The 21,626-nt window shown below is 45.3% G+C and overlaps 1 protein-coding gene across 1 annotated transcript; it reads right to left on the bottom strand.

Annotated features, from left to right (window-relative positions):
* Positions 1-501: 501 nt before the first annotated feature.
* PRXL2C (peroxiredoxin like 2C) lies at positions 502-13,052 on the bottom strand. Its single transcript, XM_056134957.1, has 6 exons — positions 12,831-13,052; positions 12,254-12,322; positions 11,861-11,914; positions 11,605-11,710; positions 2,771-2,902; positions 502-1,054 (listed from the first exon to the last, which is right to left on the bottom strand). The coding sequence occupies exons 1-6, from the start codon at positions 13,020-13,022 to the stop codon at positions 927-929; spliced, it is 681 nt and encodes a 226-aa protein (XP_055990932.1). The 5' UTR covers positions 13,023-13,052; the 3' UTR covers positions 502-926.
* Positions 13,053-21,626: the final 8,574 nt, after the last annotated feature.

Below are 21,626 nucleotides of genomic sequence, written 5' to 3'. Positions count from 1 at the left end.
CATGTGCTCCTCTGTGGCTAATGTGAGGCCTCTGTTGATGCTTCGGGGGATGTATTCTTTTACATTGGGCTGGTACAGGTTTTTGTGTCTACGGGTTTTATGGTGCAATTGGGATAAACTAGTGGATTACTGGCCTGGATATTCTCCCCCGAATTACATGATGAATGATGAGATATGAGTCCAAAGTGCTAGGAAATGGGAAAAATAACTGCAGCTGCGTGATTGGCCACATCCTTCAGAGGACGCCGCGCCCTCTAGCCACACCCCCTAGCTCGGAGGCCACGCCCCCTGGTTCCACGGCCACACCTGCAAGACAAGACAGTGCTCTGGGTCCACCAGAAGTAGAGGAGCCGGAAGCGGTGGCGGGGAAGGTGGAAGGTGCTGGGGACGGGTGGGGGCTCAGGGCACGAGTGCCACCCTGGACCCGGACCTGCTCCTCCTACCTACCTGCGGGACAAGGCCTAAAACTTTCCATTAAATAGAAAAAAGGACTGTAGATGAAGAACAGTATTTATAATTTTTAAAAGTTTATATTGTATAAAACTTTGAAAGTCATAAAATCAGGGGAGACTGTGATACTACAGCAGGTAAGGCACTTGCTTTGGATGGGGCCCTCCTGGTTCTATCCCCAGCATCTCATATGATTCCATGTGCCCACCAGGAATGATTCCTGAGCTCAGTCATGAGTAAGCCCTGGACACTGCTGGGTGTGGCCCAAGAAGAAACTAAAAACAAAGTCATAAAATCATAAATATCTATCACTTTTGGCAATGGCTGCCTCTCAGTTTGCAATTCAACTCTGACATGGTCTTTTCAAATTCCTCAGAGGCGGGGCAGAGCCCACAAGGCAGACACTGCCCAGACCATCACACTCCAGGGACTCGGCGTGACAGCAAGGGCACCTCTGACTCAGACAGCCGGTCCTGTCACACATGGATAACCACAGGTCTGTTTGTGAAGTCCACATGCTGAACACCGACAAGCTGTAAGACAGAGTTGATGGGTTTGTGATCCAACCTATTCCTGTCACGGTGTATGAAATGGATGTTATTCCCTAGAGAGAAAAAGAAGAAATGGTTAAGGTCGGCAGATAATATGAGTCATTAAGTGTACTGCTTATTAGAATTGAGGAAGCTTTGCAATTTCTTTTTACTTTTTTTTAATTGAATCACTATGAGAAAGACCCTTATAAATGATTAGGCTTCAGTTATACAGTGTACATTCCCTCCATTCCTCCACCAGTGTACATTTCCCAGTATCAATGTCCTCCAGTTCCCTCCCATCACCCTCCCCCACCATCCCCACAGCCTGCCTCTATGGCAGGTACTTTTCTACTTTCTCTCTCTCTCTCTTTCTCTCTCTCTTTATTTACTTTTAGCACTCAATTCTTGTCCGGCGTGATCATTCCCAGCTATTATCATATTGGTCTCTTCTCTATCTTACCTACCCTCCACCCCCCACATACTTGTGATTGATTCAAACACTGAATCAACACTGAAGCCCCTGTTTTCCTTAGCCATGGATATTAGTCTTATACTATATATTTTTATACACCACCAATGAATGCAGTTATTCTATATCTGTCTCTCTCTCTTTCTGACTCATTTCACTCATCATGATATTCTCCATGTCTATCCATTTATAGGCAAATTTCATGACTTCATTTATGCCTGGCTATTTACTAATGATACATTTTACAAAATCCAAATTTACTTCATCTTGTTTGTAACAACACAAAGACAAATGTAATCATCATATCTTAGATCAATAAGAGTCAATTTGTGATGATTGTTATATCTCACAGTAGTGTTACTAAGGTAACACCATGTCTGAGTTCTGCTGTGCTGGCTGGTGCAGCTGAGCCTTCTGTGCGTTGTTCAGGATCACTGAGATTGGTGGGCTTGTGTGCCACTTTCCTACCAGCTTTGCTATGATCCTACTGGGATGACATTACTGTGAAATTTCTCATCTCAGTCTTTGTAGTTTCTAAGAGTTACATAAGTATAGGAAAAATCATTAGAATTATGTAGCATACTGTATCTTATTAGCAAAAGAAAGATTCTAAAATCAAAGACACTTCCTTCTTTTTGTTTTCTGCTTTTTGGGTCACACCCAGTGATGCACAGGGGTTACTCCCAGCTTTACACTCAGGAATTACTCCTGGTGGTGCTCAGGGGACCATATGGGATGCTGGGAATCAAACTCGGGTTGACTGCGTGCAAGGCAAACGCCCTACTCGCTGTGTTATCGCTTAAGTAAAGATTACATCTGAACTTAAAAAAAATCTCTTCCTGGGACCAGAGTGATAGTACAGCTGGTAAGATCTTTGCCTTGCATGTTGCTGACCTACTTTTGATCCCCAGCACCTTATATGGTCCCCTGAGCACCACCAGGAATGATCCCTGAGCCGAGGGCCAGGACTAAGCTCTTACTACAGTCAGGTATGGCCCAAACAAACAAAATATACAAAATAAATTTTTTCCTCCTTCATTTTGTTTTTGCAGTGCCAGGGATTGAACTCAAGATTTCATATGTGTGAGACATACACTGATACACTGTAGTGAATCACACCCTGACCCCACTACCAAACTTGTAAAAATAATTCCAGAGGCATTCTATTCAACAAATCACAGCTGATGTTCCCTGTTCCAAATATCTGAAATCACTCAGGCATGAATGGGATCATTACGTTCAATATTTATATATCAAAATACAGAAGGTATTGAAAATAAAAGATGCCTCCGGCTAGAGCACAGAAAGGTATGCTTACCTGGACCTAAAATGAGGGTTCCACCTTGTTGAGCTGGGTCTCCTTGAAAATCAAAAAGAGGGCCAGTCACTGCCCGCCACAGGCTCCGAATGCTTCCTGAGAGTATATTTGATTTGATGTGGGGGCTGTGTCCTGAAATATTAGGAGCCGTCTTTAGATATTACTATTTTATATTCAACTTGATACTAAAAAGGAAATTTTAGTACTTCCATAAAACTGCTATAGACAGATAAGTAGGGGGACCCTTGTAATGTGCTTTTGAGAAATAAAACTTAAGAGATTTTCTAGCTCTGAAGTAACTCAAAGGTATGGAGAGCACATCCTTTTAATACATATAAATTCTAAGCCCCTTGGAAAAGAAACTGAGGCAGCACCCAGCTGTAGAAACACAAGGGCCCAACCAGAGAAAGGTGGGCCTCCTCAGAAAAGGAGATGCTAAGAAGAATTCGGGAGATTATGAGAGAATAATCAACAGTGCAAGGGATGAGGTTATGAAGAGACTACCAACAGTGCAAGGCTTTCCTGTGATAACACCCAGGTTAACTTGTATGTGTATCAAACTCTATGCAGGGTGGAGGGTGGGTTAGGGCATTAGCCTTACACAAAGCCAACCTGGGTTTGGTCCCCGGCATCCTATGTGGTCCCCCAAGCACCACCAGGAGTAATGCCTGAGTGCAGAGCCAGGAGTAACTCCTGAGTATCAACAGGTGTGACACACACACACACACACACACACACACACACACACACAAAACAAACAACAACAACAAACAACAAAAACACCTATTTGGAAGAAATGTATAAAAGTTTCTTTTTTTAAAAAAATTTTTATTAGTGAGACATTATGAGGTATAGTTGTAGACTTAAAAATTTTTGTGTTTGGGTTTCAATTATACAATGATCAAATACCCATCCCTCCACCAGTGCCCATTTCCCACCACCACGGATCCCAGTATCCCTCCCCCCGACCCCCCACCCCCATCTCACCCTGCCTCTGTGGCAAGGCATTCCCTTTTGTTCTCTTTCTCTTATTGGGTGTTGTGGTTTGCAAAAGAGGCAATGGGTGACAATCATGTTTGGTCTATAGTCTACTTTCAGCATGCTTCTCCTATCCTAGAAGGATCCTCCCAACAACCTAAAAGTTTCTTTTGAAAGCCATTCAGGCCTGACTCTTCAAGCCTGTGCTCTCCCTTGCTTGCTTATTTCCACTTAAGAGAAACCTGTGTCCTTTCTTGAACATATACTTCTCCTTCTCTTTCCCTTGACATCTTATTTTTTAAATTTTAAAGAAAGTTTCTGGTCACTCCTGGTGATGTTCAGAGCCAACCCCTGGCTCGGCATTCAGGTACATTCCTGGTAGTTCTCGGGGGACCGCATGGGATGCCAGGGATAAAACCCGGTTTGGCCACATGAAAGGCAAATGTCCTACCCTCTGTGATATCTCTTCAGCCCATTTTCACATATCTTTCTAAATAAGTTCAATAAGACCTACCTTGCTTCCTCATCTCATTGCCTTCTGAAATTCTTTCCGGTAAGGAAAGGTGATGGACCCCAAATGCCTGTGTGAGTTCTGGCTCTAGGCCAGGCATTTCCTGAGAGCCTTTGGCCAAGCTGGGCTGAGCAGAGAAGTGGAAATGCTCTTCCTAAGTCTGTCTCCTCTGCTCCTGCTTTACTGAGCGGCTGGCAACCAAACATTTCTTTGTTGTAGGTTATCAAACTTTCTGCTTTTCTTTTTTTACTTCCTCTAGTGAACTCTTCTTGAAGGTTTTTCACTATTGATATTCTGGACTACAAAATACTTCAATGAAGTGCAGGGTGTAGAGCAAATTTAGCGCCCTGCACCTAATGAATGCTGTAGCTCTGTCCACCAAATTGCTTTTGTTTGTTTTGGTTTGGGGGACACACCTGACAGTGTTCAGGAGACCCGATGTGGTGGTGGGGACTTGAAGCTGGGTCAGCCGCATGCAAGGCAAGTGACTTAACTGCTGCATTTTCTCTCTAACCTGTTCACCAAGGTCTTTTTCTTGGGGTGGGGGTTGATTTGGTGTTTGGTTAGAGGCCATATCTCACAGTATTCAGGGCTTGCTGCTGGTTCTGAGCTAAGGGCTCATTCCTGGCAGGACTTGGGGGACTCTACAGGGTGCCAGCATGCAAGGCAAACACCCTCCCTGATGCACTATCTCTCCAGCCTCTCACCACTTTTTACAACCACAAATGTTTCCAGATAATGCTAAACCTCCTCTGTGAGAGGTAAGGGATACTGTCATTATACAAGGAGCAGATGTGTGGAGTGCCAGGTCACTTTAAACCCTCTCGCTCTCTCTCTCTCTCTCTCCCTCTCTCCCTCTTCCCCTTGCCCCCCCCCCCTTCCAGCACTCTCTGGACTCTCTCCTTTCTCCGGTGGGGCTGTGCTCCCTGGAAACACAGCTCAGTACAGGCAGCCCACATAGGCCTAGACAGCAGCAGAAGACAAGCAAAGCTTGGATGCCCAGGGAAGCTCAGGGTCGGGCAGGCTTGATGCTGCCCAGGTAGTGACAAGGAGCTAAACACAGGTGTCTCACCCTCATATACGTGGCCATGGTTGGAGATTAGGAAAGCCCAGACAGAATGACAGGAACTGCTGGGGTACAGTAGGGAGGGCCAGCGACAGGCACAGAGCACTGGGATCTCGCCCACAGGCATGTGGCATGGCCAGAGATGGGAAAAGTGCACAGAGGACAGAGAGATCAGTGCAGGGACAGGACTGGGGACATCGTTCATAGGCAAAGGAGAGGCCTGGACACCTGGACAGGGACCCAGACCTACCTGAATCCATCTATTTCATCTGTACAATAAATTCTTACCTTTAATCTAATAAGTTTTGTATGCAAATCTTTCCTACAATTCTCAAGAACCCACCAGCGAGGGAAATCCGCTTTCGGTTAACATTTTAATCTCTTGACATCCCATTACTTGATTTGCTCAAGCGGGTGCCAATAACATCTTCATTCATCCCTGTCATGTGCCAGTGTAGTCTAGTGGTGTCTGCTCACTCCAGGAACACAAAGAGCCTCAAACCATTCATGCAGGGTCTTGACGAAGAAGTCTGACCATCTCGTAGGTGGGCAGCCATGCAATGTTTTGACGTTCTGTAGAATCCAGTCTGTAACAGCTCTAGTCCAGCGGTCAACTCCAAATTGAATTGCGTGTCCAGCCCATCTGATTTTTGACGTCTTGGAAAATAAGACAGCGTCCCTGATTCTTGATTGTCGACGGAGGTCTGAACTCCAGATTCTTTCTCTCACTTGAGTGAAGCATGATACTCCAAGAACAGCTCTTTCGATTCCTTTTTGGGAGACCCGAATGGCACTCTCATCCAGTTTTTGTAGGGCCCAGGTCTCTGAGGCGTATGTTAATGCAGGAAGAACAGTGGAGTTGAAGAGATGTGCCCGGAGCCGGAGGTTCTTCGTCCTCTTAGCTATTTCTTCAATGCTCTTGATGGCGTTCCAAGTCACTCTCTTCCTCCTGTGCAACTCGTCATGTTGAGTTCTTGACCTAGGTACACATAACTGTTTCATTCAGAAATATTCGTTCCATTGAGAGTGAATGGAATGTCAGGAACGAATCCGTTTCTCATAACCATTGTCTTCGTGAGACTCAACTGCAGTCTGACCCTTCCACACTCACGGTCGAACTTGGCCAGCATTTGTGCCACTTGGCTAATGTTTGGTGTTATTAGACGATGTCATCAGTGAAGCGGAGGTAGTGTAGTTGCCGACCGTCTATCTTCACTCCTATTCCTTTCCATTCCAGTTGTCACATGACGTTCTCGAGGATGGCACTGAAGAGTTTTGGTGAAATGGTATCACCCTGCTGAACCCACCTCTTTATGCCAGTGATCACTTCCTTGTAGAATGGTGAGATCCTGGTGGTGAATCCATAATACAGTTCACAGAGGATCCTGATGTATTGAGTTTGAAAGCCCTGTTTGGCTAGGGCTTTGATGACCACTTCCGTCTCAACAGAATCAAAGGCCTTCTTTAAATCAATGAACATTAGACAGAGCAGCATCTTGAACTCCCGAGAAACCTCAATGAGCCTGATAACTGTGTGGGTATGGTCAATCGATCGGTTAACATCATCAGTTGAGAATTAAAGCACTGTTATTAGTGCTTCAAGGAAAGAAGTGATATTAGACCTAGATCCCATTTTGCCACTCAAAAAAGAATAGTTCTGCCATCTCAAACTTTTAGTATTTTCCTTTCAAATCTCCCATGCACACTGATTAGAGTCCCACCCACTAACAGGCAGCATTCCTTTCTAACAGACATGTGACACCAGAGATGCGCCTTTCCTTTTTGACCCTGTAGGTGAACTATACCTCCATCTACCCAGCAATTTGACATGGTCACATGAAGGTGAGCAAAATAGTATCACTTTTCACACCAGCTCCTAAACACCTCCCACACGTGCTTCTGTGTTCTTGTAAGCATGGGCTGAAAAGACGTTCGAGCCTGTAGAAAGCCTGTGCTTTTCCTACTGCATCCTTCCTGGACGCTGCATCTGGGTCACACATTGAATACAGCAGTCTTGCAATATAAATCAAAAGATAATGAACCTTCTACCATGTATTCTCATGAGATGGAGGCTTAGCTGCAACAGTACAATGATAGTGACCATTCTGTATTTCCCTGGCTCTCAGTTTTCATTTTCATTCCCCACAGTGATTCGAGCTTTACTTCCACTCCCTGTGAGTAAAGCGATTCACCTTCTTTATCCTTGTATCTAATCTTGCTTCAATACTTGCTAGGCCTTGCATTTAGCTTTCTGTTTTTTGACGACTAATCTGCTTCAACCAGTCTGATTTCTTAATATTTTCAGATGTTTATTACTTTTCATCAATCTAATGGGTCCATTAGTATGTAACTTTTTTTTAACCAGCCTCTTAACTTAGACACTGTTTTCTATTATCTTAGATCAAAAAGTAATGTTCAGAAGCCCAAGTTATCTCTTTCCATTCAAGTGAGGCTCTGGGCCCAGGAAGCAGGGCAGGAACTGAGCACATGCCTTGCATCTATCTGCAAGGCTCTGGGGTCCACCACTGACACACAGCCCCACCTTAGCACCACTGCGTGTGGTCACAGGGGTACCAAGGAATCAGTGAGACTGGGCCCAAGACCCCTGCTTCACCAGGGATATCTCCCACAAAAATAAAAAGAGAAAATGAAAACAGTGGGGACCATTTAATATCCAAAGAGAATTCTAATCTGATTGATCCCGCAACCTAGAATTGAACAAGGTTAGTTGTTAAGCATAATCCCATTTGTCTAGCTTGTTTTTGGCTCTGAGGTCACACTTGGGCATTTCAGGGTCCATTCTCAATTCTGTGCTGGGGAATGGGGCTCTAAGTGACATAGAGAGGCCATATGGTGTTAGGGATGAAACCTAGGGTGTCAGCATGCAAATATGTGCTCCAGGCCTTTAAGCCAACCCCTTATTTTTCCAGCTTCAACTTTTATGTAAAACCTGCATTATTTTCTTTCTTTTTCTGGTTTTTGGTCCACACCTGGTGAAGCTCAGGGCTCACTCCTGGCTGTCCACTCAGGAAATCAGTCCTGGCAGGGTCGACCATATGAGATGCCAGGAATGCAACCCATGTCGAATGGGCAAGGCAAGCCCCCTGTACTATCACTCTGGCCCCTAATCTGACATTTTTTGTTTGGTAACAATAGTATAGGGCAAATTAAAGGAACTTAGAAGATTTAAATACATTTTCTTTATGATTATAAGCATTTATTTGGTTAAGAATTTATCTGCTTTCTTTGCTATTCTGTATCTTTGGGGCAACAAGTGATGGATGAGGTGTTATGAAGTGAAACTCACAGTTTATATCCAAAGTATTAAATGATAAAAAGACCTTAGCCACGCTGAGACTATTAAAGCTCAGGAAAACAAGCACCAATAGTAATTGGCTGGGAAACAGTACAGTGGCTAGGGTTAGGGTGATGCCTAGAACACACCTGACTGGCTCAAATGTCTGCACCTGCAAGGTCCCAGAGTGCAGCTCGGAGCATGCTGAAGTGGCAGGTTACTGCGTCACAGCAAGTCCAGGCAGCAGCACATCTTTGGGCCCCTGCACTGAACCACTGGTCAGACTGGCTGAGAATAGCCAGTGGAACTCCAGAACCTCCTTAGGAGATACCTCCCCTCAATCCCCGACCAGAAAAAGGAAAGCTACCAATCTGTACTGTTGTTATTTCCCAGATAAAGTGGGGGAAGGGAGCCAGCTGAACCCCAAGTTCATGACACACATCATTAGTCTGGACTAAATTTAAGATTTAAAGAAAGTTTGCTTTCTTTAAAAATATCAGTAAAGGGGGTGCTGGAGCACTTGCCAACCTGTGTTCAATCCCCATCACCACATATGGACCCCTAAGTCCCACCAAGAGTGATCCCTGAGAGCAGAGCCCTGAGAAGTAAGTCCTGAGCACAGAGGGGCGCAGCCTCCAAACAAATGAAAGTTAAAAACAAACATCAGAAAGAGGTGGGGGTATGGCTCAAGCCTGTGCCTTATGCATGTATGAGGCATGTGTGAGGTCTGGGCTTTAGTTCCTGGCACCGTAAGTTTCTCTATGAACTACCAGCTGAGTCCCAATGACAATAGCAACAATATAATAAAAACAGCAAAGAATCATGTCAATTCGACCTCACAAATCACTCCCAGACCCACTCCATCCTCCCCTCCACTCCAGGCCCTTGCTTCTCATTTCCCTGCAGCCCACTGGGACCTCCTGATGAGCATCCGGCTCCAGCCTGGCCAGCTCCACCCAGTCCTTCACACTGCATCTTTGATCATGTCACTTCTCTGCTTTAGACATTTGCATGAGGCTCTCAGGACCCACAGAACAAATTCTATGGCATGATTCCCCCCCGCCCTCCACACACACTATGCCATGAACTGACCACACCCTGACTTCAGTCCACACCACCTCCACAGTGGCTCCTAAACTCTGGCCACACGTGTCTGCACTTCCCAAGAGTCCTGGTTGCTCATGCCTCTCTGCTTGCAAGTGTGTGCTCCTGGCAGCAACAGCACCTGCTGGCCCCTCTGCAGCCAGCAAAATCTAGGAGAAGGCTTTCCAGATCCTTCTTTCCCCAGACATTTCTGCAAAGTTAGAGCCAGCACATATTTTTTTGGATTGCAAGCCCTTAGACTCTATTATAGTTGGCTGTTTGGTTCTGTTCCTTGGAGTAGATTAAACTTCAGTTTAAGACTGCCTCTTATCACTGGCCTTGGGGTGCTTTCAATACAGATGCTCAGTACTATTTGTTGAGAGTGGATGAATTATTTGAGTCTAGTTCTCTTATTTGGTATGTCAGAAATCAAATTCTTTCTACCTAAAACACATATAAGCCATTTTAAACTCCTATAATAATAAATACTAAATATATAATTATACTAAGAGCAGGGAATGTGGACCTCAAAAGAGGCATGAGGCCAGCCCTCAGCTGGTGTGTGTAGGCTTTGCACCAGGAACGTGGGTTCCATCATCGGCACAGCATGCTTCCCTGAGGGGAGGGGCCTCCAAATAGATGAATGAGCATCAGAATCCTCCACCTGGTAGCCTTAAGCACAGTCATGGAGCACATAAAAAAGTACAAAGAGGAAAAGCAATCACTTAAGAGGTCCCAGAGTCCTGGAGTGTGCAGCTGTAAATGCAGCCACGTGACATCTAATACTATACCACTGGTATACTAGGAGTAGAGCACATTGGATAGGATGTAAGGTAGACGGCAACCGATCTCAATTAAAAACAAATATTAGCACACAAGGCTCAACCTGTAACAACATGTTAGTAATCTCTTATACAAGGGCTCAATGGCTCCAGGGTGAGATATACAACAATCTTCCACATTTTTATTCTAAGAAAACCTTTTTCGATCATTTTTAGAGAATTATTCATAACAAGCACTACAAAATAAATTATTTAGGGCCTGCTATTGGAGCAGCCTTAAGTTGAGAAAATTTGAAATAACGATGGTAGGTAAGATGTAATGGTGGTGAGACTGGTGTTGGAAAACAAATTATTGTGAACAACCTTAAAAATATAAATTAAGGAAAAAAATAAAATAAAATTTGAAAAAAAAAAAAGAACTCCCAGAGCCGAGCTTCAGGTGAGAATGGAGAGTTCCTCACTGGAGAACTGACAGTGGACAGTCTGGTGGAAGGTGTGGGGCTGGGGGTTTTATGTAAGGAACTATACCAGGACCAGCTTTGTAAACCACGATGTCTAAAATAAAATTTTAAAAAAGAATCATTGCTTAAAAAAACCATTAAAAAAATAAATAAATAAATAAATAAAATCATTGCTTAAAAAAAACCATAACAACAGCAGCAAAAGCCCACCACTTTTCTCATTCCCATAATCTTGGGATAACTGCAGTATTTTAAAAGTCTTTTTCATCACACACATCCATCCATACCACAGTCCTTTCTGGGGAGCTGGGTGGGATGGGAGCTAAGTCAGACCTGGCAGTGCTGCTTACCGTGGGCACACTCAGGAAAACGCTTAATGCTTGTACTGTCTCCTAAGCCCTAGATTTCATGTTTACAAAAGTTACGTTTATTTTCACAAAAGAAAGTAGCCATCCTGAGTACACTGGAATCAGTTTGGCTTTTCCCATCCATTTAGGGTTTCCCAGGCTTTCACACCATTCCACCTAGGAAATGAGTTTTTTGGGGTCTAAGTGTGTGAACCACTTCTAGAACCATGATTTATGAACTTACTACTTGTTCCATCTACCAGGTGTGAAAAGGCACCGTCAGGCCATTCTGGAACACTGTCATGTCTTACCTGAGGCAGCAATTTCTTCACCTCTTTTCATCCCCAATCTCTTGTAAATCTCTCTTTCAGGATCAACATAGATTTCATAAGAATACCCAGTCAGTTTGCAGAAAGACTGAAATAAAAATTTTTAAAAATGATTTTTTAAGAGTATGAAAGAACAGTAATCATAATCTATTTTAAAGTGACTTTAAACTATAATTAATGGTTAATTTTTATATCTGAAACATTTAATTTGTTAATTTCTTGATGTGTAATAAGTTACCTCAATATGATGATATGATGACTGTCCAATTACTATAAGAGAGACATTTGCTTCCTTTAAGGGAAAGAAAAGGACAAACACATGTCATTAGAAAAGAAATGTTTCCTACAATTCTCCCCACTCAACCCTTGCTCCGTTTAAATCCCACTACAGGATTCTAAAAGAATAGTTCAAAGAATAAAATTAAGCCAAAGTAACATATATTAAAATTTTCAATTAATTAATTTAGATATCTTTTGCTAAGAATTTTAAATGGTCGTTAATTCACTTTAGTTTCTCAACGGTATAAATTAAAGAACACTATTACAGCAGGGGTACTGAATTAATCAATTTTATTTTCCACATCCCAACTGAGTCTGCTGGAGCAAAGCGGCTGCTTCCTTAAGGACTTACTTGCAGGAAACTCTTGGGGATCTTGGCCAGGTCTTCCACGTATTCCTTGCAGATGTAACACAGGAAATGCTAGAATCCCGACAGGGCACGGAAGGGAGAAGCCACGTTAGCGTCCGACTCCACGAAGTCTGCAACACGCGCTGCCAAGCCACCTCGTGGTCCAGGAGGGTGGAAGGCGCCCGGGACACCAGAGCTCGCGGACTCGCGGCCACACCCGGGTAGGGGACAAAGGCGCCCGGAGGTCGGAGCTCCGGGGCACTGGGTGTCCCGCGCGCGGGAACACAGGGAGAACCGGAGCGCGTGGGCTGGGCACGGGCACACCCGGCGCGAGGGGTACGAGGGCGCCGGAGCGCTTGGGCTGGGAGCGGGCACTCCCGGCGCGCGGGAGCACGGAGAGCACCGGAGCGCGTGGGCTGGGCGCGGGCACTCTCGGCGCGCGGGGCTCGGCCGCTCCTGTCCCGCGCGCGGAAACCGGCCCGGCCCGGTGGCCTCCGGGGGTCGCACGCTCCGCGCCCCGGGCAGGTGGCGCGCAAAGGGCCGGGCCTGAGTCCCTCGGCCCCCGCGGCGGCCCACTCACCCGCACGAACACCACCACGGCCCGGCGCTCCCGGAACAGCGCCCCGAAAGACAGCTGTCTGCCCGCAGCGTCCAGCACCGGGAGATCGGCCACGGCGGAGTCCAGCGGTTGCCCGCGCTCCGGGCCGCGAGGCTCGGCCGGCTCGGCGACCCCGAGGACCTGCTGAGTGACCGGGGTCCCGGCAGTGGACATCGTGCAGCGACCGGCCGCGGGCACCGAGTGAACAAGACGTTGGGCCGGGCTGGGCCCAGCGGGAGGGGTGCGGGCCGCTGACCGGGTGGGCGGTGCCCAGTGGGAGTGACGGGGGCGGGCGGGGCGCAGCAGCAGCGGCGGGCCCCGGACGGGTGGGCAGTGCCCAGCGAGGGTGCTTGGTAGGGGTGTTGCAGCGGCAGGGGGTGGGTCCGGGTTGGGGTGGGCGGTGCCCAGTGCGGGGGACGAGGGGCTTGCAGCAGCAGGGGCGGGCCCGGGACGGGGTAGGCGGTATCCAGTGGGGGTGCTGGCGGTGGGGGGGAGGGGAGGGGTGGGGTTGAGCGGCAGGGTGCGGACCGGGGCCGGGGTGGGCGGTGCCCAGTGGGGGTGATGCGCCGGGGGAGGGTCGGGGAGGTGTGGGGGCGGTCGCAGCCCCTGGGCGGAGCTGGCCGGCAGCCCGGCTCTCCTGGGCAGCCCTGCGGCCTGGATTCAGTATCGGCCACAAGCACTGGCGTCCTCAGCCCCTCCGGGACACAGGAGCAGAGAAAGGAAACAAAGCGAAGCGAACTTGGCAAAAGAAATAAACCCCGCATACGGCCCCTCTTAGCAGCTGCCCTGTGCCCTGGATCGTTTCGAATTGTTGCAGGAGATACACAGGGGGCCTGCGAAGAAGCTTTTCAGAGCTAATAGAGCGAAAAGAAATCGCTCTGTCCTGAAGCCTCTGAGGCCTTAAGGACACATCTTTTTGAGATGCAAATCCTGAGCTTTTTGGAGTTGGAGAAACTGAGGCACCTCCCAGAGAAAGGTGGAGCCCTCAGCAGAGAGGGCCAGAGCCGCAGAACCTTAGCACAGCGGGAGGGCGCGGGCCACGCACGCGCGCCTGAGTGGGGTTGAAAGGAAAACAGTGTCAAGTTACCAAAATGCTGCTTCAGCTCAGCTCTTGCAAAATTCTCTTCAAAATTAGTGTAGAGCAAATAATTATTGCCAAAATAGTGTAATAACAATCAATAAGACTTTCCTAGTCCAGTTGGAAGTGGCCGAGTGCTTGAGAGCAGGAAAATCTGTTGCTGCCGTAAGTGGCAATTCAGTGCCATAATTGAACCAGTTTTAAATGGACTCATTGTCTGCAACTTGTTTGGAGAAGAAAAATACAAACATAAACAAGTGAAAGAAGAGATTCTAAGACACAGTATACACTTAGGGGTCAGAATGCAAGTTCAGAAACTAGCTCAGTTTAAACCCTTGTGTTATTCATGTATCTTCAGCCCAAAGCTTTCAGTTCCATATGCCTATCATCGTATGTATATTGGGCTACAGGAATTCAGTGAGATATCTTGAAAACAAACCTGTGTTTCAAATACTGTGTGTTATTTCAGCAGCAGACAACTAGCATGTTACTTGTTAAACTCCCAGGAAAGAAGTTAAACCAGTTTAAAAACAAGCCTGTACTGTCATACCTTAAATTTCATTCCTAGCATTCAACCTATTTTACAAATATTTGATACTTTTCCTAATAGGAAATAACAATTGCTTTGGTACCCCTGATTTAAATACTTGTAGAAAAATATATGCTTTATTATTTTCACAGCAAATGTATAAAATCTAAACAATATAACATCAGACAATAATATTCAACAGTCTAAGATTCTCTTAGTAAATAAATCTTTACAATTATATCTAAAAAACAGAAATTAGATGAAGAATTCCGTTGGAGGAAGCCTATGGTCAGGACCATGGCTTTTCTGCCCTAATTTCACAACTCAGAGAAATAGAAGAGAAACAAAGACTAGAAAAGACGTTTTAGGGCCCGAGTAACAGAACAGCAGAAAGGACGCTCCCCTGGCACGGAACTGACCTGGACCGATTCCCGGAATTCCATATAGTCCCTGCAGCATTGCCAGGAGAAATTCCTGAGTGCAAAGCTGGGAGTAACCCCTGAGCATCATCAGATGTGACTCCCAAACATAACAAATGAAAGAAGATACTCTAAGACACAGTATACACTTAGGGATGCAAGTGTGCTCAGAAGCAGGCTGCCTTGTTTTTGAGTAAAACAGTTTACTCAAAGTAGTGGTCCACATTCTAAGCTCAGAACAATGCATACAGAGGGCCCAGCACCCTTTGTACATAGACTATATTTTATATGGGTATAGAAATAGGGCACCCTTAGGGGTGGGATAAGCACATTTTTTTAATGGAATCACTGTGAGTTACAGTTACAAAACTTGCATGTTTGAGTTTCATTCATATAATGATCAAATACCTATCCCTTCACCAGTGTACATTTTCTACCACCAATGTCCCCAGTATCCCCCAAACCCAGCCCCACCCTTCCTCTGCCTCTATGGCAGATGATTTTCCCCATACTCTCTACTTTTGGGCTTTATGGTTTGCAATATAGATACTGAGAGGCTATCACATTTGGTCCTTTATTTTCAGCATACTTCTCCCATCAGAGTGATCCTTCCAACCATCACTGACTTAGTGATCCCTTCCCTAACCCAGCTACCTTCTCCCCCAGGTCATAAGGCAGGCTTCCAACCATGGAGCAATCTCCCTGGCCCTTGTCTCTACTGTCCTTGGCTGTTATGTTATGTCCTTGGGTGTTATATTATATCATAATATTAGTCTCATATTATGATATTTTCTACTCCACAAATGAGTGCAGTCATTCTATGTCTGTCCCTCTCTTTCTGACTCATTTCACTTGGCATGATACTCTCCATGACCATCCATATATAAGCAAATTTCATGACTTCATCTTTCCTAACAGCTGCATGATATTCCATTGTGTAGATATACCAAAGTTTCTTTAACCAGTCTTCTGTTCTTGGAGCATTTGGATTGTTTTCAGATTTTGGCTATTGTGAACAGTGTTGCAGTGAACATGCAGGGGATAAGCATAATTTTTAATGCAAGCAGGAGAATTCAGGGATGAAAATTTCCTGAACTAATGATATATACCAGATTCTGACTATACTAGGTGATTTCTTAGGAAGTTTCCATGGTAATTGTAAACTGTTATGATGCATGTAGGTGTGACTTTTATTATGCAAAGTATTTTAATAAGCATGCATGGGAGCTTAAAGTTGCCTATGTATTGTATGTTTCTCATCTCTTAGATTCTCTTGGTTCCAACTAATCCCAGATACCTCTCAGGGTATTTAATATCTATAGCATTAATTCTAAGAGCCAGAGTGATAGTACAGAGGGGAGGGCATTTGCATTGGATGGGGCCAAGCTGAGATCAATTCTTGACATCACATCTGAACGCCACCAAGAATAATTCCTGAATGCAGAAGCACGGGTAATCCCTGAGAATTGTCGATTGTGACCCTCCAAAAAAAGCCCCCCAAATCTATAGCATTAATTGTCTTGAGAAAAACATCATGTGATTCATCTACAGAATGGGTATAATTTCAAAGAAGTGATGATTTCTGAATGAGAGCATTTCTTTTACCAAGATTACTAACTCTTCATATAACTCTATTTTAGGTCATTCATACATTACTCTTCACACTGGCCATTTTCCTATCTCCATTCTAAATATGACAAAGCATCAGAAGAGGGGCTTAGGGCTGGATAGTTTGGCATTTGAAAGGCACCTTGCACGTGGCTGATCTAGATTCAATTTCCACATCCTTAGGGTTCTCTGAGCCTGGAGTGATCCTTAAGCCACTCCTCTCTCCAAATAAACAAACAAAACAAAAAGTAGCTGGGGACTCAGAATGAGTGCACATGGTTCAGAATGATAAAGGACTGAATGGACCCAGGGCAAGCTGTGAGTTACCCTGGCATCGAAATGGGCCAGGCTAAAGCGCCACGATACTCAACTATAAATTGAGGGCATGATCATGGACAAATGCTGTCATGATCCAAAGTAAGTAACGATGAGACTAGGACCCTGCTGGGGCTAGGAAGACTAACCTGGCCTGAGGACTGCAGAATGTCTAATGAGATGTTATATCTCTTACTGTGCTCACACAGAATGACATTGCTAGAAATATTAGAAGTAGATTTACTACAACTAATTAAGTACATTACTAGCTGAGGAAGGAACACACCCTTATTAAGATCCCACCCTTGAGCTGATCTCCTAGTAATCTGGAGTAATCTCTTTAGATGAGATTTTATCCTTGAGTTAATCTCCTGGAGGAATGGTTTTACCTCTCTTGGTTGACTTGTTAATGCTCAACTTACCTTTGTGTCACCGCCTTACGTGATTGCTATATAAACTAAGACTGTAAGCTTGGAAGAGCAGAGTCAGAAGTGAGAGAGCTCAGGCTCCAGAGATCCAGAGTCAGAGTCAGAAGGAGAAGGGGTTCCAGATTGGGCCCAGGACAGAAGGAGGCAGAGGAGAGACACGAGTGAAGAGGATTGGAATAAACTACAATTGATATCGGCCAGCCTGGCCCTCGTTTCTTCCTTTGTCTGCCTTTGGCCAACAGCCGTTCCAATCCAGGCCACATACAGCGGCTCAAGAACACTGAACGGGCGGTGAGAAAGAGCCATCCAGAGAGCCCACCACACACAACCTTCAGCGTGCTAAGATTTTACAGCTGTGGATTTGGGGCTGGAGCAATAGTACAGCAGGTAGGTTGTTTGCCTTGCACAAGGCCAAACCGGGTTTGATCCCCAGCATCCCATATGGTCCCCAAAGCACCACCAGGAGTAATTTCTGAGTGCAGAGCCAGGAGTAATCCCTGAGCATCACCGGGTGTGACCCAAAAAGCGGAAAAAAAAAAAAAAGAAAATGTGAATTTGATTTCTGGCACAGCATGGTCCTTTAGCTTTTTTTTTTTTTTTTTTGTCACACCCCAATGATGCTCAGGGGTTACTCCTGGTTTTACACTCAGGAAGTACTCAGGGGACCATATGGGATAGCAGCGACCGAACCCAGTTTGGCCTCACGCAAGGCAAACACCCTGCCCACTGAACTGTTGCTCCAGCATGATACATGGTCCTTTAGTGAGCCAATGCCGTCCTGGGTTTGGCTCTGAACAAATAAAGCAAAACAAGCAAAGGCAGCTATATCAGAAAGAAACAGTCCAACATCATGGGTCATTATATGCACTGGAAGTCAGTAAAACACTTCTTTGAATCCCTCCTAAAGAATGTGCCCCCAGAACTTGTCTTCTTCTGCTGTTTTCTTCTCTCTGCAGGTTACTTCTACCTCTTATCTTGGACCCAGACACAATTGGTTCTCTAGTGTTTCATGGATGTCTGTGTTGGTGTTGGGAGCCATGGGACCGGCCCTGCTGGGGATCATACCCAGGGCCTCCCAGCTTCAGCTGGAATCAATGCCCAGGGTCTGTGGGGCACATGTGCCGCTTTTGATGTCTGTTCTGAGTAGCGTGGCTATGTCTCTCCAAACACTTTTAAAAGTAATTGTTGCATTTTGGGAAGCAGTGCTCAAAAACAGGTTTTAGAAATATTCAAACACAGACAGGCTATTCCTGGCTCTGCACTCAGAAATTACTCCTGACAGTGCTTGGGGGACCAGAGGGGTGCTGGGGATCAAACCCTCCCCACTGTACTATTGCTCTGACCCGTACAATTATATTTTAAGTGGAATATTTTTGGGGTTTTTGTTGGTCACACCCGGCAATGCTCAGGGGTTATTCCTGCCTCTGCACTCAGGAATTACTCCTGGTGATGCTCTGGGGCCATATAGAATGCCAGGGATTGAACCTAGGTCTGCTACATTCAAGGCCAATGCCCTACCTACTGTCCTATAACTCCAGCCTCGTTGGAAGCTTTACGCTCATATACAAATGTGTAAATCTGAGATATATAATTAGATGTACTGTGACTCTAAATATGTTTTTCCTAGTAACTTTTTTGATATGTAGTTTTCCATTTTGGTACAGAGGTTGTGAGTATATTAAACTGAGTAAAAGAAAGCACATTTGGGGGCTGGAGCGATAGCAAAGCAGTTAGGGCATTTGCCTTGCACAAGGCCGACCCGGGTTCGATTCCCAGCATCCCATATGGTCCCCTGAGCACCGCCAGGGGTAATTCCTGAGTGCAGAGCCAGGAGTGACCCCTGTGCATTGCTGGGTGTGACCAAAAAAGAAACAAAAACAAAAAACAAAAAGAAAGCACATTTGTCTTGAGGTCGCATCACTTTCAAAAACAATTTTTTTCTTAAATTTTTGGGCTATGTCCTGTAGTGCTCAGAACTTACTGCTGACTCTGGTCTCCTGGCTCTGCCCTCCTGGATGGGCTCATAGGGTATCAGGGATTGAACCTTGGCTGACCATGTGCAAGGCAAGTGTCCTACCCCACTGTACTATTGCTCTGGCTCCTCAAAAAAAAATTATTATTATTTTTTAAATTTATATATTTTTTATTAGTGAAACACCACGAGGTACAGTTATAGACTTACAAATTTTTGTGCTTGGGCTTCAGCCATACAATGATCCACTACCCATCCCTACACTGGCTACCATCCTCCAACACCACAGGTCCCAGCATCCCTCTCACCCCCCATCCCCCCATTCCCCCTGCCTCTGTGGCAGGGCATTCGTTTTTGTTCTCTCTCTCTCCTTTTGGGTTCTGTGGTTTGCAAGAGTGGCTCCTCAAAATGTAACCAATAGCTATTTTTGTTAATTGCCTTCCATATTTGAAAATAGCGAAAATCATATTTCAGCTCATGTATATTCCACATATTTTTTTAAGGAAGGGCTTATTGATCTTTTGCATAATTAAGATTATTGGTGAAAATGTTTCCCAGAAACACTCATTATTTTCTTCTGATATTGGCAACATTTTTAGCCGATGTGTTTAGTTGTGTGGAACAACTTAGCAATATGTGTCAACAATTTTGAAGTATTTTCAAAGATATTTCATTTCCACAAATGTAATTCATACACAAAACATATGTTAGCAAAGATGTTCATTAAAATATTCTTCAGGAAAGTGACATTCAAATTTTGTTTCTTTTGAGGAGGGACCTTCCTAGGAGGGCCAAGAACCACCACATTTACACCCTGCAGGGCTTGGGGGACTGTGTGATGCCAGGGCCTGGGTAAAACCTGGGACACTAGGTATCTCCTGACTCCAGAGAGCCATACATAGATGTGTTTTGGGTTTTGCTCCCAGTGGTGTTTGTGGAACCATTTTTCTCATTTGGTACCAGGAATCAAAACACACGTGGCAGTATTCAGGTATCACTCTTGGCAGACTCAGGGGACTTTATGAGTGCTGGGGATGGAACCTGGGTGTTCTGCATGCAAGGCCAGGACCCCATCCACTGTGCCATCACTCCTGCCCCTAAATCTGGGACTCTTATGTGGAAAGTATGCATTCTTTGATCTAATTCCTTAATCCTGAATCTACTTTTTCATTAAATTTTTATTTATTTATTTATTTGCTTTTTGGGTCACATCCGGCAATGGTCAGGGGTTACCCCTGGCTCTTCACTCAGGAATTACTCCTGGCAATGCTCAGGGGACCACATAAGATGATGGGGATCTTGTTTATCATTTCACTGATATTAACAAATTCCTTAGTTACATTGTCTATTTAGAAAAAATCCTCATAAGTAGAATTAGAAGTGAAGGGATAGAGGGGGCCAGAGAGATAGTACAATGGGTAGGCCTTGTACATGGCTGACTCGGCTTTAATCCCATATAGACCCCTAACTCAATCAGGAGTAGTTTGGGTATTTTTCCCTCTTGTGGGGGGCACACCCAGTAATGCTCAGGGGTTACATCTGGGTCTGCACTCAGAAATAACTCCTGGCAGTGCTGATACCAGAGGATTGAACCCTGGTTGGCTGCATGCAAATCAAGAATCCTACCCACTGTACTACTGCTCTGGCTCTGCCAGGAATAATTCTTGAGCACAGAGCCAAGAGTAACCCCTGAGCATGCTGGATATGGCCCCCAAACAAAACAAACAAAAAGGAAATGTAGGGATAGAAGTTAAACAGAAACCACCCAAATGCAAAAAGATCACAAGTGGCTACTATAAATAACTTTCTATCACTAAATTAAAGAATTAATTCATTAATTTTGCAGAGGGTCACACCTGGCAGTGCTCAGGGCTAACTCCTACCTCTGCCCTCAGGAATCAAGGTACCATACAAGATGTGGAGTATCAAACCTGGCTTTGCTATGTTCAAGGCAAAAGCCCTATCCTCTGTTGTCACCCAAGGCTCTGTAGCACTGTCCTCCCATTGTTCATTGATTTGCTCGAGCGGGCCCAGTAACATTGTGAGACTTGTTACTGTGTTTGGCATATTGAATACGTCACGAGGAGCTTGCCAGACTTTGCCATACAGGCGAGATACTCTCGGTAGCTTGCCGGGCTCTCCGAGAGGGGTGGAGGAATCGAACTCAGGCCAGCCTGGTCGCCTGGTCAGCCACTTGCAAGGCAAACGCGCCACCCACAAGGCTCTAAATTAGGGAATTTAGATAAATAGATAAATATTTAGAAAACTACAACTTCCGAAGGCTGAATCAGCAGGAAATAAAAGTGATCCCTGAGCACAGTCAAGAGTAAGCCTTGACTGACACCTAAGAACAGTAGATACACGGGACTGATAGATTGCTCCATAGCTGGAAGTCTGCCTCGTGAGCAAAAGGGAAAAGGCAGCTGGAA

The sequence above is a fragment of the Sorex fumeus genome, unplaced genomic scaffold (assembly GCF_029834395.1).
Source record: "Sorex fumeus unplaced genomic scaffold, SorFum_2.1 ptg000109l, whole genome shotgun sequence".
Lineage (NCBI taxonomy): Eukaryota > Metazoa > Chordata > Mammalia > Eulipotyphla > Soricidae > Sorex > Sorex fumeus.
Note: the sequence above shows the minus strand (reverse complement) of the source record. Positions and strands in the feature narration are given on the sequence as shown.

Bases quoted from the DNA above. Each gene is read 5' to 3' on its own strand.
- PRXL2C (XM_056134957.1), bottom strand. From the start codon at position 13,022: ATGTCCACTGCCGGGACCCCGGTCACTCAGCAGGTCCTCGGGGTCGCC. The intron at 12,323-12,830 runs GTGAGTGGGCCG...TCGGGATTCTAG, and splicing joins CCGTGGTGGTGTTCGTGCGG to CATTTCCTGTGTTACATCTG. The intron at 11,711-11,860 runs GTAACTTATTAC...TTTTTATTTCAG, and splicing joins CATCATATCATCATATTGAG to TCTTTCTGCAAACTGACTGG.